At 43.7% G+C, this 16,331-nt stretch overlaps 1 protein-coding gene across 5 annotated transcripts in view; it reads right to left on the bottom strand.

Annotated features, from left to right (window-relative positions):
- Positions 1-16,331, bottom strand: part of SORCS1 (sortilin related VPS10 domain containing receptor 1) — a 485,789-nt gene that overhangs the window by 14,773 nt on the left and 454,685 nt on the right. For all 5 annotated transcript variants that reach the window (XM_028513157.2, XM_028513156.2, XM_028513155.2 and 2 more), the window contains exons 23-24: positions 15,521-15,652; positions 6,619-6,718 (exon numbers count right to left, since the gene is read on the bottom strand). In XM_028513157.2, coding sequence (XP_028368958.1) covers positions 6,619-6,718; positions 15,521-15,652 — 232 coding nt within the window. The remainder of the gene's footprint in view (positions 1-6,618; positions 6,719-15,520; positions 15,653-16,331) is intronic.

Here is a 16,331-nt window from a genome sequence, read left to right on the forward strand (position 1 = left end):
CACCTGTCGGCAAGTTCCCCTCACGTGGCAATCTAGGGAAAGGTGGAAAGTTAGAGTTTTCTGTGTAGTCTCGTCCAGGTCTTCTCACATGAGTTTCAAGCTCCTTATTTCCAAATTCCTGATAAGATTTTTCACTTCTGTGTTTTATAACATCAAACTCAACGTGAACCATGAAACTTACCTTCTTTGGCAACCCCTCTTCCCCCTCCCCAAAAAAGCTCCTATTCCTAGGTCTCCATCTCTATCAAATAAATTACCATCTCTTGCCACTTGGGTTGAAAACTCCTTGTAAAATGTGTAAGTAATTTATTAAAAAGAGAAAGGATTATTGACTGTGGCCCAAACCTATTATTTAAAAAAAAATCGTTTGCCCCTTCTTTCTTTGTCCATCTTTATCATATTTTATTAATCCCAAACCTTCATTAATAAAAGCTTTCTCACTAGCATGCATGGATATTGAACAACAAAGTTTATAATATAGGGCATATTTATTTTCCCTGAATTTTATCCCCCTCTCTTTCCTCTGCTCATAATTTTACCTTCAGTAGAAACATTTGGATTCCTACAGAATATCTGGAATTTTCGGTAGGAAGGGGCACATTTAAGGGTAAGTATCTAAGTGTTCAAAACCATGTCAGGCTATGCCTCATTTGACACATAAACCATACAAGGTCACCTCGCCATGTCTCTGCTCAACACAGTGCTTTGACCTGGTGTGTTTCCTTTTCCTTCTTTTGGAGAGTTCCCACTCAACAGTAAGGCTCATCTTTGTTGAACCTTCTACATGGAACGTTTTTCATCCTCTTCACTTAGAATTAGTAAAGGGTCATGCAGTTAGTATTCGGTCCTCGGGTCTAGTCAACGTAGAGTGGGGGGGGGGCTGATTCATCTCATCGTGCTGGATGAATCATAGACTTTAAGGAACAGTGACAAAGTGAAGCACAGAGTCGTGCGAGAACTAAGGTAATAAACCTAACAGGGGTCTTATCCTTGAGTAAATTCCAGGTTATCAGGGGCAATTTAAGAAAACCATTGGCATTTTAGGGATATTTTCTTAACAGCTCAGGTTTCTTCTTCCGTAAGTACCTGCAGAGATGAAATGTTCTGCATCATATTCACAGCCTACCTGTGAGTCTTGTTGGGGGGAAAAGAAAAAAAAAAAACCTCTCCCTAAGATGACATTATAGCTCTCCAAAAAAAAAAAAAAATAGTAAAAGGCCAGGGGGATGCCACAAAGGATGTGAAGAAGGTTCTGTTTGTTTGATCAAGTGAGGATGGTGCAACCTAAGGTCTGTGACCTGGAGCCCCATCACAAAGTGAGGCTGCTCTCTGATACTGGAAACACTCCCGCCAGGGACCAGAGCAGTAAAATAAGGGCCCATAAGTTCCACCTGCTTCAGTCTCTTCAGGACCAGCCTTCATGCCAGCCCCACTCCCGTTGTCTCTGGGACCTCTTGCTCCAGACCACAGAACTCTCATTTTCCTTCAACCTACACATTCCCCACAAGGTGCAGATAAATGATTATAATGTCTGTGGAAGGAATACCTGACGTGAGAAAGACACACAGAGATGGGTTTTCCACGGATGCTTATTGGGTAAATGAATGCAAGGCTCCACTCACCAGTTATTTGGTAGGAAGTAGGATGCCAAGGGACCAGTTCACAATTAAATAACTGGGTTAGTTAACTGGGAAAATGGAATTTTGAATGGATCTCTACACCTTATAAATTGATTATATCTCTAATTATTTATGAAAGCAATATTTACTGAGCACCTGATATGTTGCAAGTTCTCTGCTGGGTACCATGGTGGAGACAATACTGAGATATGCTAAACTGTATCCTTGATAAGTTAAATAAGAGTGGTGGTGGTGGTGGTGATGATGATGATGTGATGATATCAATTTTTAAAAAACCATGTGAGTTCAGACAAGGGATAAATGACATCCAGATAAAGGTCTCTAGAAAGACATCGTGTGCAGGCTGGCAATGAGTTGAGCCTTAAAATACAAATACTCAGGAGATGCAGACAGGTGGAGAAGAGATGAGAAACATTCCAGTCAGGAATAGAATGAGCAAAGGGATACTTCGGTCAGAACACCAGTGTGTCCAGTCCAATACCCAGCTTGATTGATTCCTACTCTTTTTTCCAACTCTCCGGGTTGTCTGGCAACATCTTCTTAGCCTTTGTGTGCTAACATCAATGCCAGCCACCATCAGGTTCTAAGAGCCAAACAGAGGCCCACTGGCCACGACCCTTCCTCAACCTTCTTGGCAAGAGTTTCTCATTCTCTCCCTCCTCTCACACAATTGCACATGTCTCCTTTCTGCAAAGAGAATTTCGGCAACTTATCTGTCAGGAGTGGTTCGAGTCTCGAGAGAAATTGCACAGGAAGCGAGAAGCCCAGGGATGGCTGAGAACAAAACAAGAGCTGTGTTCAAAGTTGAGCTCGGCTTAGATGGCAAAGTTAATGAATTCCCCCACAGACCGGGAGGGTCTTTGTTCTCTCCTCCGGTCCCTAATGACACCCAGGTATCTGGCAGCGCTTACCTTGTGTTCCCATAAAAGCTAACAGGGAGCTGAATTTGAAAGACAAAATAAGGCTAGTAAATTCCTGAAAGGAGACAGTTCTTTTCCCTTGGAGACAAACCAAATTATGCATTGCTTCTCTCGCCAGCAACATATTCTGGCTCAAACGTTTTTAAAAGAAGGCTGCTGAACATCTGCTGAGCAATTAATGGAATGCAGCAGTGTGCTCTAATGGTCCCTGGGAAGGCATTAGCAATCCTGCTTATGAGACATGAAATGTTGCAAACAGTGGTCCTCCCCGCCCCTTTTTTTTAAAAAAATAGAATATTCTCCTGCCTGCAGGGGGTGGGGGAACAGAGGAAGGGAAATGCAGTGGAGATGGAAGTTCTTCATCAAATACTCTTCCTCACTACTTTTTTCTTTTCCCCACATTACTTCTTCCTTCTCTTCCTAACCATGGATAGAAATGTGTTTGTTTCAACTTTACAAAAGAAACTGTGGCATGTGTCTAATATCATGATTCCCCCACCTAACATGCTGAGTTTTCTATGTATGAAGGAATTCCCTTCCACTGTTTTAGTAGAAGCAGTCTACCACCGAGTTCCAATTGTTTTTTAAAAACTGTGTAGTTGCAACTAATTTAGGACCAATCCCCAACAGACAAGTGAGCCCTTGTATATTTTATTTCCTGATCACAATCGCTGAAGTGCTGGCCTTCACATACACATACACATTCTTTTGTGTCTAAAAGCCTGGCTCAGGGACTGTGCACCTGTGGGTACCACCAGTTCTAATCTGATGATGGCAAGCGTGGCGAAACCCAACAGAAATTTCCAAGACTCAGTGACTGAGTCAGCCCTTGACATTCTCTTCCTTACTCTTCAAACTACAGTTGATTATTGACATATAAGTCTGCATCTACTCCAGTCCCTGAGCCAGCTGTAACAGGAAGCTCAATAGTGCCAGCTGATTGGGTTTGGAATTACAAAGGCAAACTATCAAATCTAACAGGGAAGAGCTGGGAACAGCCACAGTGGTTGGAAGTCAAAGAATTGTCTCACTCTATCCCAACTGGCCCAACTTAAGATTGGGCTTTTGCCTTGAACTGAATTGTTGTTGTTCTTCCATTCTTTGGCAACCTCACATCACACACATCCAGACTGCAGGGGGCTCTCCCTCAAATCTTGGTGTGCTTGCTTACCTGAGCTGCCAGTAACACCCCTCCCTTTGCCAGTCCTTCTCACCGGGGATCCGATTCCCATTTCTAAAAATCTCCACTATAAAATGAACTATGAACACTAATTGGAAGAATTTTCCAGCCCTTCCAAATTTTGCATTATTCCTTGCCATCTGGAGCTCAAACAAGGAACGATAAATGCTCCATGGCTACAGGGAATGGGCTTTCTCTCCCACACAGATTCATGGATGACTTTGCTGTATCTATTTCCCTGGCCAAGCCAGCTTTGCTCAAATACCCGCATTTCTGATCCCTACTTTTCAGCTTTATCCCAGCTCTACACCAGATGCCATTATAGGAAGGTACCTTTAAGAAGCATTTTTCAAATTCAGAAAAAAAGTGATCTGACCATCTTTGGAATGTAATACAACAATCAGGCAAGTAAAAACCAGGCACATAAAATAACTGCTGGGAGAGAGGTGTGGGAGGAAGGAAAGGGTATGAAACGCAAGTGGCCTCCGGAATTGGAGAACTGGAAAAGTAGGTTGGGTCTCTATCTTGACCTGTGATGCTCCCCTTTCTAAGAGAGGCCCCTGATAAATACCAGGGGAGTGTTTCCTAATAAATCCAGGTACTCGATAGCAAAATATACTGTCTGAACACAGTGCTCACTTAGAAGGTGAGTATGTTGTAAAGCAAATTTTGCGTCACTAGGGATGAAGCGGAAGAGGTTCGGTCTTCCCCCCAAACAGGCTGTACCACCTAACAGGATTGGATACATCAGTACAACTGTTTAAACCGATTTCAAACCAGTTTTGACTGAGTTGACAAAATTTGTCAGTGGCTTGTCTACCAGAATGATGATGACTGATGCTTCTGGACATTGTTTGTTCTCCACTTCCACCAGCTACGTGTAACAGTCACGTGTCAGAGGCCACCATTCACCAAAAACCAACGGTCAGCCTCCTGAGTAGGAAATGGTAATCTGGATCGCTGATATGTTGGCGGACTTTGGCTTAGGGGTTGCTCTTATAGGTGCGGCTTAATTGTTCCCTGTGTTCACATACTTCCTTAATTCCTTCAGGGCATTGTCATCAGCAGTGTTATTAGGAAGGTGGGATTTCCCTGGGGCAGGAAGCTTCCGGGAAGGCAGAGGCTATCCCATTCAGAGAACACTGCTTGGTTCAGAGCAGGCAGGCACTCCGTAAACGCCTGCTCAGTGGATGCATGAGGATGGCAAGCTGTAGAATACCAAATCAGCCCACCTCAATCCTCCGTCCTCCGAAGAGTCATCTTCCTCAGGTGACCCTCCGAATGGGTCACAGCTCTGCTCAGAGGTCCCCCTGGTTTCCCAGAGCCCCACCAAGCAGGCACAGACTGCCCAGCCTGGCGTATTCCTACATCCTACTTCCATATCCCGTGCTCAGGAACAGTCACCTTTAAATATTCATTCTTTTAAGGCAGTGGTAGTTTTTTTTTAAAAAACAAACAGAAAATGTATGAAACCCTAATGCAGAAAAAATATAGAATATAAGCAGAAAAGGGACCGACACGCTTGGCCTTCCTGTCAGACTAGGCCACCTCCAGGAAGCTGGAGAACGGCCCTGGAAACTGTTGCTCTTGGTCCCCACGTACTCAGCATCCCAAAGCCCATGAGGTTTCCATGTCCTTCCTTGGTGCTTTGGCGCTGCACATGTCTCCGGCATTTAATCCTATCCATCCATCTGTCTCCTCCAAGACACTCTCCTGTATCATTTTGACAGAGCACAGTTTGTCTCTGCTTCAAATTTCCTACGCAATTTTGTTAATAATACAAGGAGTAAAAAGGAACAAACAGACAGACCAACGCAATAGCTTACTATCTGCCAGGCACTACTCTAGGTGCATTACCTGAATTAACTTATTTTCTCACGCAATCCCTCCGACACAGGTGCTATAGCCATCTCTAAGGCACAGGGAAGTTACGTCTCTTTTTAAGGTCTATATAGTGAGGGAGTGATGGGGCCATGGTTGAAACCAATGGTCTCAAATATCCGAGTGCTTAAGTACGCCCTGTGGCTTCTCCACGTGAGCATGTATGCATGTACACGTTGAGGTACCCCACCACAGCCCATTTCCCCCAACCCATAGCGCCGCCACCACTGCCACCTCAAACACTGCCACACCACACCTGGATTACACATGTTTTGAGGACAAAGGTCATTTCCTACGGCCCCTTATACTCTATGCAGTGCCAGCACAGTACTCAGCAAACATAAGTACTTTAATAAGCACTGTTAATTAAATGTAACATTAATATAACACAATGCTATCTATTTCTACACACTTGGGATTATGTGAATTATCACTGAGACTTCTATATGGCCTTAGGAGAAGGATCCTCCCCGCCACCCCCACCACTCATTTCATGGGTGAAGAGGCAGAAACTCAATGACATTAGTTAATTTGGAAGATCATGACCAACTTGGGGTTCAGTTCCTGGCTATGACCCTGTACAGCTCCTAGGTCCCAGCTCTTTCCAGCACCCTATTCTATTCCAAAATTTAAAGAAAAACAAGTGTTTGTAACCCAAACAATTTGAAAATAAGGTTTTACAGAAAGATCAGAGAAATGTTATTTGTAGAACGGACATTATGTTCTAGATTTCTGTTCAGATGAACCTTGCTGTCTCCTGAGGAGGGTGTGTTTAGGTGAGTCAGCGATGGTTTTTTGCCAGGGATGAAGAAAAGTCACTTTATTTGGTTGCCTTGTGGGTCCCCATTAAGGCAAAAATGCCAAGCAAGGGAACCTCCGAAGAATGATGCCCCACTGCTGACAAAGGGAGGCACCCTCTAGTGTTCTGCTAAAGCGATAGGTTGGGACCCCCCTTTGCTAGAGCCACCAGTGAGGACCCAGCGGCATGAAAACTGACCTGCTGTTAAGTGGGCTGCGTGGACAAGGACCTGGATCCCGGGTTTCAGCTCGAAGTGCACCGCGTTCTGGTTGAGTTTGTGGATCAGCAGTTCTGATATCTGAAAGAAATGTCACAGTGAGTGCCACCAAAATTGTCATACTGACTATAAGCAAATGTGCTGAGAAATCTTTATTGTCTTTACCAGGGCATTCCCAATAGTAAGCCTGTGAATTATATAAATGAGTTTTAATAGGATTTTGAGTTTTTCCAGAATATGCAGAAATAATTATTTTTAAGTATGACCCCGACTTTATATCCTGAATGCTACCGAAAGGACAAAGCATTAGTAAATCAAATAATTCATACTATTAAAAATTATCTTGAGCTAGGTTAGAAAAGTCACCACCAGTTTTTTGAGTTTGTTATATACAGAGCTTAAAAGAAGTAGAAATTTATACATTGTGGTGAGATTCACATACATTTATCTTATTTTCTGATAGATCCCCCCTTATTACCCCCAATGCCTCCCACCCCTTCCCCAACCCATGTCCTGTGGCTTCCACAGAATATATACTTTATGAATATTTATGGAATGGCAGATACAGTGTTTCTAAAGTAATACATTATACAATTGAAACAAAGTGCAACCACAACTTAAGTAATGACTGGCCGACCCTTGTTTCACGCTTATAGACAGCAGCTGACCCACTACTCGGGCTGACATGTGTGCCAGACAAATGTTGGGAACTCTAGGCCACAGCATGCTTAACCCCGACACGGGCCAAAGAACCTTGCTGGATATAGTAACAGTATAAGGTGAGATTTTAAAAACCAGGTAAAACGATTGACTTGTTTCAAGTAGAAAGCCCAGCTCAATCTGTTTGATTTTCTTTTTCTTTCTTTCTTTATTTATTTAGCAGCACATTCTGAAAAGCTATCCCCACGATCCTACTGTTTTTATCTGGTCTCCTTGCTTTATTTTAAATACTCCCTCTAATCATCAACTTATTTTATTTATCTTACTTGTAAGTCTAATTAGATGCTTTCTGGCCATGATTCTGCTAAATTCTTATTTTTTTCCTTGTATATTTGTTGAGTCCCATTTAGTCCACTGAACGGCAGAAATGACATCTTAGATCTTTTCATCAGTTAGGCAGGGTCAGATGGCTTTGTCTGGAAGCACAGAGCCCCTTCCAGCAGCCCCTGCCTGGTAGCAGAACCTAACTGCCCTGCAGGTGAACTTCTTTGCTTAGCAGCAGGGACTGGGGCTGCCTGTCAGTGACCTGTGGCTGAGCATCTGCGATCCAGTGCAAAGTCAGCCTCTCTAATGCCTGCATTTGGCAAACCATGCAGAAAAACAAGGTTGTAAGAAAATGATATTGCAAACAGCTTCATTCCCGGTATTACGCTATTCTTTTTTTCTGGGCACTGGAAATCGTTCATAATGCTCCAGGTTTACAGGAAGAGGAGATTTCTAACACAGACTGTACAACACATTTCCTCTGTGTTCTCCACACTGTTGCAATACATGAGTCTCTGCTCTACCGTATTCTGTTCACTGGATGGTCAGGTCTTGAAAGGAATCTGACCCTGGATTTTTAGTGGAGGTCAATCAGGAAAGTTTGGATTATGAAGTACACACATGCACACATATAGAAATGTGTAAATATATAACCACAGATGTATATGTTTAGCTATATATTAGGGAGATGTGCACATATACACATTTGTATTTGCAGAAAAAAATGTTTTAACTCAAATAGGAAAGAGTGGTCATAACTAATAAAGGGATCGCCCTGTGTTGCAGGGTCCATCACGTAAACAAAGGGGAATATGCGATTGCCAGAGAAAGACTTTCTTGCTCAACCAGTTGAAGTGATACATGTTTCATCTCTTGCAGAATGTTTTTTCCTCAAGTGAGAGATGTAAATAACTAAATCAGAATACTGAGTTCATCAGAACGACCTATTTCTAATTTATAATCTCCGAGAGAGTCCCTTGTGAATATAATTAACATCCCAGATTTATTTTCATTTATAACATTGCTTCACTGGCTTTGTCTGTATCATTTACAAAACTAAGCAGGCTATGAAAAACTAATCCAGTGGCAGAAAACATGTTTCATGTAATTAATTCGTATTGAAGGACATGCAATAAAGAACACATAGTTTGTGGGAAAGAAGTTATGCAGAGAAATAAAACTAAATAAAATTTACATTGCATACAAGAATACTCTCAATTAGAACCATGTACTTCTCTACTCAAATAAATGAGTGTGAAACTGTTGATAGATTTTGACAATATTTTAAATGTTTTTCATGCTATTTGCAGAAGTGTTTATTCTGTATTGTTTTTGTCAGATCGATTGTTATGTATATGTTTTAAATACATTATGTACGTACTGAACACTTCATATTGGTAAAGTCACATATTTCTTATTATTTTTTCTAACTCAGAATGTGTTAGGTGTCAGTGCTGGTATCTCCCTGGAGAAGGAGCATGGCGCATACAGGACACACCTACGATGACGCAGTGAACATTTGAAGAGTTGCTGCTACACTGCAATATTGTCTGACTCCTAAACCTAGAGTATTTCCATCAAAAAATATTTTCCTTTAAACAGGTGACAAAGAAAGGAAGCAAAAGCTATTCAGAAAGAGGTTGCACAAAGTAGGTTTAGAAGGTTTAAAAACTGCATTTCATTCGTTATGGTGCCATATTCATCTATAAAGCCCACAACTTTTAACACCAGTCCCATGTCAGCTGACCACTACGAGCTACGGGAACAGCAACCGCTAACGCTATCCTTGGGATTGCCCCAGTCTGTTCACCAAGCAATGTGATGTGTAACGTTTGCGAGACTTGGCTATGAAAGCACCAGAATAAACTGGAAGCTGTAGAAAAGTGTGGAGATGGCCTGAATGAGGAGAACAAAACCCCACATGATAAAGAATCAAGTGAGACAACGCGGGCTTGCTTGGAGATTGGACCCGCTGAAGCAAGTTGAATTTATTTTTCTCTTTCTGCCCAGTGGAAGTGTATTGTCTGAGCAGATCTCATTTATCCTTTGCACTGCCAACCCTCTTCTGCTGCTCTCCTACACAACCCATTTTCTGTCCTCCTTCAGCTAAATCATTACGACTAAAGAAACAACATATTATTTTTGGCATCTGCCAAATGGTGCAATATGCCTATGATTCAGAGATAACTCACACTTCACTTAAAGTACCACTTAGAAAGACAGTGGGGACTCAATAAAAAATACTTGGAAAGCAAACATCAAAAAGATGCAGGGGGAGGGACCTGCTAAAGGGAAAGCGCCATTCCGCTTCCTTATCTTTTTCACAAAGTATGGAATTTAAGTGTAGCAATGTGTGTAAACTAGATGAGGCTGAAGCCACACTGTTAAAGTTTGGGGGCCAGAGACATTGTAGGCGGGTTTTTTGCTCAGGCTGTAGGCAGGCAGCGGTGCTGTGCTCAGTCTGGTCGCGCAGTGATGCAGGCTGGTGAAGCAGCACCCTAGGAGGGCAAAGGAGCCCTCCGGAGTTTGCAGATGGCATTTGGACACTTCAGCTTGGAGGAGACATGTATCACTTCTGCTCCCAAGTCATTGGCCAGACTTAGTCCCACAGATCTGCCCACAGAAGAGAATTGGGGGTACAACCCTACGGTGTATCCAGAAGGTGGTAAGCTGAAAATATGTAGGCAACATGTGACAGTTACTACATAAAGAGCATAGGCAACATCTACACAATTTTTAGTAAAACAAATAGGGGAAAAGCACATGCTCAGATTATGAGAATGGTACTGTCAAACATCAAAACAGGAGAAAAGGACAACAGAGCAGATGATAAATTTATAAAACAGAGCAGATGATAAATTTATAAAACATGTAAGGCAGAGAAGTGGTACAAAATAGGCTTTGGCAGACTTATCAGTGGCAAAGCTGCCTTAGGCTGAAAGGCTGGAGCATGTGTCTGAAGCTCGTAGAAGGAATGCAAACCCTACTGAATATCAATAGCATGCTGGTGCCATGTTTAGAGGGAGACTTGCCTGGATTGACCTTGGAGCTGATCTAATCAATGAATCCAGATCACCTTACATTATTAAGGGTCTTCAGGTAGCAGTGGAAGAGTCCTCCTTTGGATTTGACAAAGATCTTCCCCACTTCATACAATTTGTAGGGAAGGACAGCAATGGAGCTAAATACTAATCCAAATTAACACTAGCCCACCTAATTCTGCTCTTCCTTAGCCCCAAAGAAGCAGCTTGATTAAGGTGCCTAAGAATTTTTCTGGGTGACATTAACGAATAAACACATTGGCCATACATGCTTCCTCCTCTTGTCTTCCCTGTTCCCAGCTCTAAGCTGGCTCCTTTTGCTCCCTTACTTTTGGTCCAGCTCTTACCTACTCTATTTTTGGTTATAGTTTCTTACTTTAGTGACCTTCCTGTGAACTCCAGAGTGTTTCTGTGGTTCAACTCCCCATGTTAACAAATCTAGACAGAGTAGACTATGTGGGCCAATAAAAACCAGTCTAAGATGATCAATTACATTCCAGAGTAAATGTTCACTTCCTTAAAATGCTGCCAATGGGCTGTTCCATTCTCAGAGGTGCCTCTCCTCTCCCTGAATCTCGGACTCCCCATCTGTCATTAGGTGGATGTGGGAACACAAACAACTAAGGAGGAAATGCATTGCCGGGGGTTGACATTTTCCGTAGTCTCTTTGGTCCTTTCAAGTGTTTCCATGACCTTTAAGGATTCTGCCAGACAACCTGTAGGCTCCCTACCTCCCCAGCAAAGCATCACCAACAACCTTGACCCAGGCAGCCTATGGTCTGTGCCTCCTCCAGGGAAGCCAGATACACATCTGCTCACCTCTGGTGACTCAGGGAGAAGAAGGGGGTGCAGTGACCTGGGGGAGGGGCTACTCCATATCGGAGCTCCTGGCCGCAGGGGAGCAGGAGGTGCAGTCCCTGAGGAGGCTGGCAAAGGGCTAGCCAGCCTCTTCTCCCTCACCGGATATCTAGAATAAAGACTGGTGGAGCCCTCCCAGACAGAGGTCACTTGATTAACCCAGCCCACTTTACTTGATAACAAGGTCAAGTATGTCTCATTGTGAGGGATTTTTAATTTACTTCACAGACAAGACAGCTAGGTCTGACCCAGCATTCCTGTCCCCTGGGAGTGCCATTAGAGGAAGTGAAAGGAGGGGTGTCAAGAGCCCGTTTCTGGGGCTGTGTGTGCCTTCAGGGTCTGTCCAGAAGGGTCCCACTGGCTGTGTGTGCCTTCAGGGTCTGTCCAGAAGGGTCCCACTTCTCCCCTATGTTGTATCTTTATAAGAAAGGGCAGCCAGGGCATTAATAGAGGGGGTAAGATCGGCCCTTCCCAAGTTCCATCTGCAATTCAGATGTGGTCTTCGAACAAGGTGTGGGGGCTGGTTTCTGTTGTTCTGTTTTGCTTTGAATTCATTGAAAATTTCTGTGTAATTTATGGCAAAGGCAGTCAGTTGCTTTTGCCTGCCTGGCATTCCTTCTCTCTTTCCAATGTTTTCTTTAAAGAACCATGTCCTATTGCTTAAATTTCAGCACATTTGATTTAGGAGGGGCCCCCTCCACCCCTGACCCAGGAAGGGCATAACACATCAGAGCTGACACACTCTCTCCCTCTGACTAGGGGGCTAGTTCAGAGATGCCCACTTCACCCAAGTCTGGCCAGTGGGAACTGCCAATCTGGGGCTCTTGTGGTGCAGTCAGGGGGAGGCATTGTCTTCTGGGTGGGATTGGCAGGCTGACTATATAGCAGCTGGGACTTCCTATGGCTGTTGTGGCTTTCCTATGATTTGGCTGCATTCTCAGGCACACTTCCCCCATGGCAGCAAAGAAAAGGGAGAGGAAAGGAAGGTGAGAAGAACAGAAGGAAGTCATTTGATGACACTTCTGAGTGGCCATGAACTCATCCAGCCTGAACTATATCCTTAGATTTCTCCACTAAATAGGCTCGTGACTTCACTTTTTTCCTTTAAGGTGTCTGAATTGGATAGCTGTTCATCGCATCAGAATCACACACATTAATGCAAAACAAAGCAAAGCATCTCTCATTCATTTCCTAGTACAACAGCCCTAGTATTTTGGGGTCCACGGAAGTAAAGGGGTATCCACACCCAAGTCTGCAGGGTGGCCAGGGGCGGGGAGGGGGGTGGAAAGAGAGCACTAAGCTGACAATCAGTTGTAGAAACTGAACTAGAATCTCATTCTCCTCAAAGACTTGTTTCACCTCAGCCAGATCGCATCTTGACTTTGGGGCCTGAATGCCTTCATTTTAAAGTGCCTGAGCCAGAGACGACAGTCAAAAGACCCCTTTTTGGAGGAAAACTACATGTTTCTGATGGGTGGGCAGCCCATGTGTTACAGGTGCTTGACGCATGGCTCAGTTTTATATGCTGATGTCATTACTGCACTTTTCAATCAGGATAATGCTATTCTCCCCAACTAGCACGCTGATCTTATGTGCTTGGTTTGGTGTTCGTTTGGTCCCTGTATTTAGTTTAGTTTGAGCCCTGAATAAGGCGCGTACACTGGCAAATCCCTTAAACAGAGTCATAATCTTTAGCATGGTACTTTGTTGTCTTTTCACGCTATAAATCTGCATGATGACTTCGATGTGTCATCCTCACCCCAGGAGAGCCATTCATACATGTTCTTTCCGTTTCTTACTGACCTTGTTCTTTCACGGAATTTCACTCATCCATCTTTCCCCCCTACTCCCGCCATCCTCTTTCTGCTAATACATGCCCTTGGCTGTATCAAAGTCTTACATTATTTTTGCATTTTCCATATTTTTCTCCTCCTAAATGGCCATAAATTTAACCATCATCCATTTACCATTTATTGGGCATCCACTATAGGACAAGTACTTTGCTGTATCATTTCTGTGAGATATCTCAAACAGCCTATAAGACAGGTATTATGGATTATGGGCCTTTGGCTGAATTATTTAACTTTTCCGGTCTATTTTCTTCATTTGTAATAAGATACAATGAATATCAGAGTTGAAGCTAGAAATCTGGTTTATATTTCTCCATACATGATCTTTCTAATGAAATAGCTAGACTCCCTATCCAGGTACCAAATGCTAAGTCACACAGCCTTGGAAGAAGCCAGCTGCCATCAGGTCTCTGATTAATGCTTTGTCAATTCCTGCTACCATGCTACCGCAGACAATACGTCAGCTCTGCGCTAATGCCTTCGCAGGAGGCATTCAGACAAGACAGAGAATAAAGAGAAACAAGAACAGAGAGAACAGACAGTCAAAGCAGGATACATTCCTACACATGCAAAAGAAGCTTCATAGAACAATACCCCTCTTCTTTCTACATTTCCCTTCAAGGAAACATCTAGAATGTATTACACTTTTAGAGAAAAATGGACGGTATGAGTCACAGAGACACACGGATGGTATAGTGGCTAGAAAATTTGCTGGCTCTAAGTCTGGACAGTTCTGTACTTGCAATGAGTATGATCTGTGTTTCACGGGCCATCCGTGAGATTTCCAGAAGAGGGACCTAAAGGCTTTGGATAGTGAGCTACTTTCCCTCCAGGTTCTCATCGGCAATGCTATAATAAGAAATAATCCATTTTTCCCCATTAAATTGCAAGTGCAGATAATAACCTGTAGCATATCATAGGATGCTGAATGGCCTTGCTGAGCAAGGTCAGATGCAAATCTGACAGGTTACCTGCCACAATTCACTAGGAAGCAGGGTTCAACAGGCTTTCCATGGCGGCTCCATTGTTTATGACTCGCACATTCGGAAAAGTACAGAGGTGAGTCTTCTGCCAAGTGAGAAAGCTGCCGTTGAAAGAACGGTGTGTGCCAGGAGGCAGGCCATGCTCTCATTAGGGGTTGTTGTTAATCAGGCTGATAAAGGAGGTTCTCGAGATATCTTGGAAGACTATGGATCATAGGACGAGACTATTGGGTTCATTCTAAGTGAACTGAAAAGCTCCACATACTGGAGGGAAAACAGCCAATATTTTTAGTGCCCCAGACGATCCTATTTTTAATCTATTTGCCAGAAAGGATTAATGAACTGGAACCATATAGTTTCTAATGGGGTAACAAGACTAAGACTGATCATTTGAATTCAATGGATGGAGAACTAGAAAAACAACAACAAATAATAATCCTCACTACAGGGACTGGAGAGACTTTTGAAGTAAAAGGGTGGGGGGGGGATCAAAGAGGTCAGGTGGGAGAGATACACACACACACACACACACACACACACACACACACAATGTTCTAATACTCCAGAGGTGGTAGAAGGAAGTGGACCCCATAGAGCCAGTGGAGGTCCCCTGGAGGTAATACTACTCATTTGTTACAGCCACACATTAGGTCATCATCACATGGTGGTGAGAAAGAGGATTCATGATGTGTACAAAAGCTGTACTTTTTATAAAAGGTATCATGCATATCATGCCATTTAATCCTCATGACACTCTTGTGATGAAAGTTAGCAAAGTAAGATATAAATGGATTCAACCTCCACATTTTGCTCACCCACTTGCTTTTCCCCCACTTAATATCTCGGGCAGTTCATCATGTCAATATGCCTAGATTTATCTAATTCATTGTAAGCACTGTAGAGTATTCCACAGTGTGGACATACTCCAAGTAACTTAGCCACTCCCTGTAGCACTCTTGAATGTGGATTTTTTTTTATGAAGCTGTAGTTAGGATCGCTATATTGCAAAAAAGAAATGGAAGACCAGAAAGTCAAAGCCTCCACAAACAGCTGGTGTCCTCACTCTCAAGCCGAGATCCCTCAGAGCTGCTGTGCTGGTGGTTAGATCCCGGGAGGACTGTGGCTCAGACCTCTGGGAGAAGCTGAAATGTCACCTGGGAGACTTACCTGCTCCAGATCCTCAGCTGACCTTTTGTGTTCTCCTGCTGGGTCCTGATACGGCAAGACAAAGAGCTCAGCAGCCGTGGGCAAGCCAGGGAGCACCGCCACCAAGATGTGGGGGCCCGGGACCCCAGTGGCCTGAGGGAGAGACACAGAAGAGCACGTAAGTCCTGCAGGAAAGATGATGAGAAGGGGCAAGTATTGGGCAGGGAATGGGGTCGGGGAGGGGTGTGCAAGCAGGATCCTGGGTGCACCTGGCAGGAAGGGACCTGACAGCCAGCCCTGGGCTACCCGTGCAGGCTCCGGAGTCAGACTATCTGAGGTTTGACCTCAGCTCCATCCCTGTGAAACCTTAAACACGTTCCCTCCTTGGCACCCACATTCCCTCAAATAAAAAAAAGTAGGGACACCAGCAGTACTTATGAAAGAGTGGTTTTGAGAATTGAATAAGTTGCACATAAAGCATCTATAGTAGTGCCTGGCATTCACATGTTAGCTATTTTTCTTATGGGCCTGTCTGGTAGGGGGCCTTGCCACTGAGAAGACCCTTACTTACTAAACATTATCATCTGCCCCGCATGCCTCAACCTTTTCCACCCAGCCTCTTCCTTCGTGGTAGCACTAGAGTTATTCCTTCAAACTAACCAGTTGCATCTTACAGACTCAACCTAATACAGCTCCCCCACAGCACAACCCTCGCCCCTGCTGACTTCTCCACATCACCAGAACCCGATGACCAGCCCGTGTCATGAAGCACACTGAGCCCTTCACTTTGCCACGCTGAATCATCTCCTAAAACTACAGTTATCACTGAAGG

The sequence above is a fragment of the Phyllostomus discolor genome, chromosome 5, assembly GCF_004126475.2.
Source record: "Phyllostomus discolor isolate MPI-MPIP mPhyDis1 chromosome 5, mPhyDis1.pri.v3, whole genome shotgun sequence".
NCBI lineage: Eukaryota > Metazoa > Chordata > Mammalia > Chiroptera > Phyllostomidae > Phyllostomus > Phyllostomus discolor.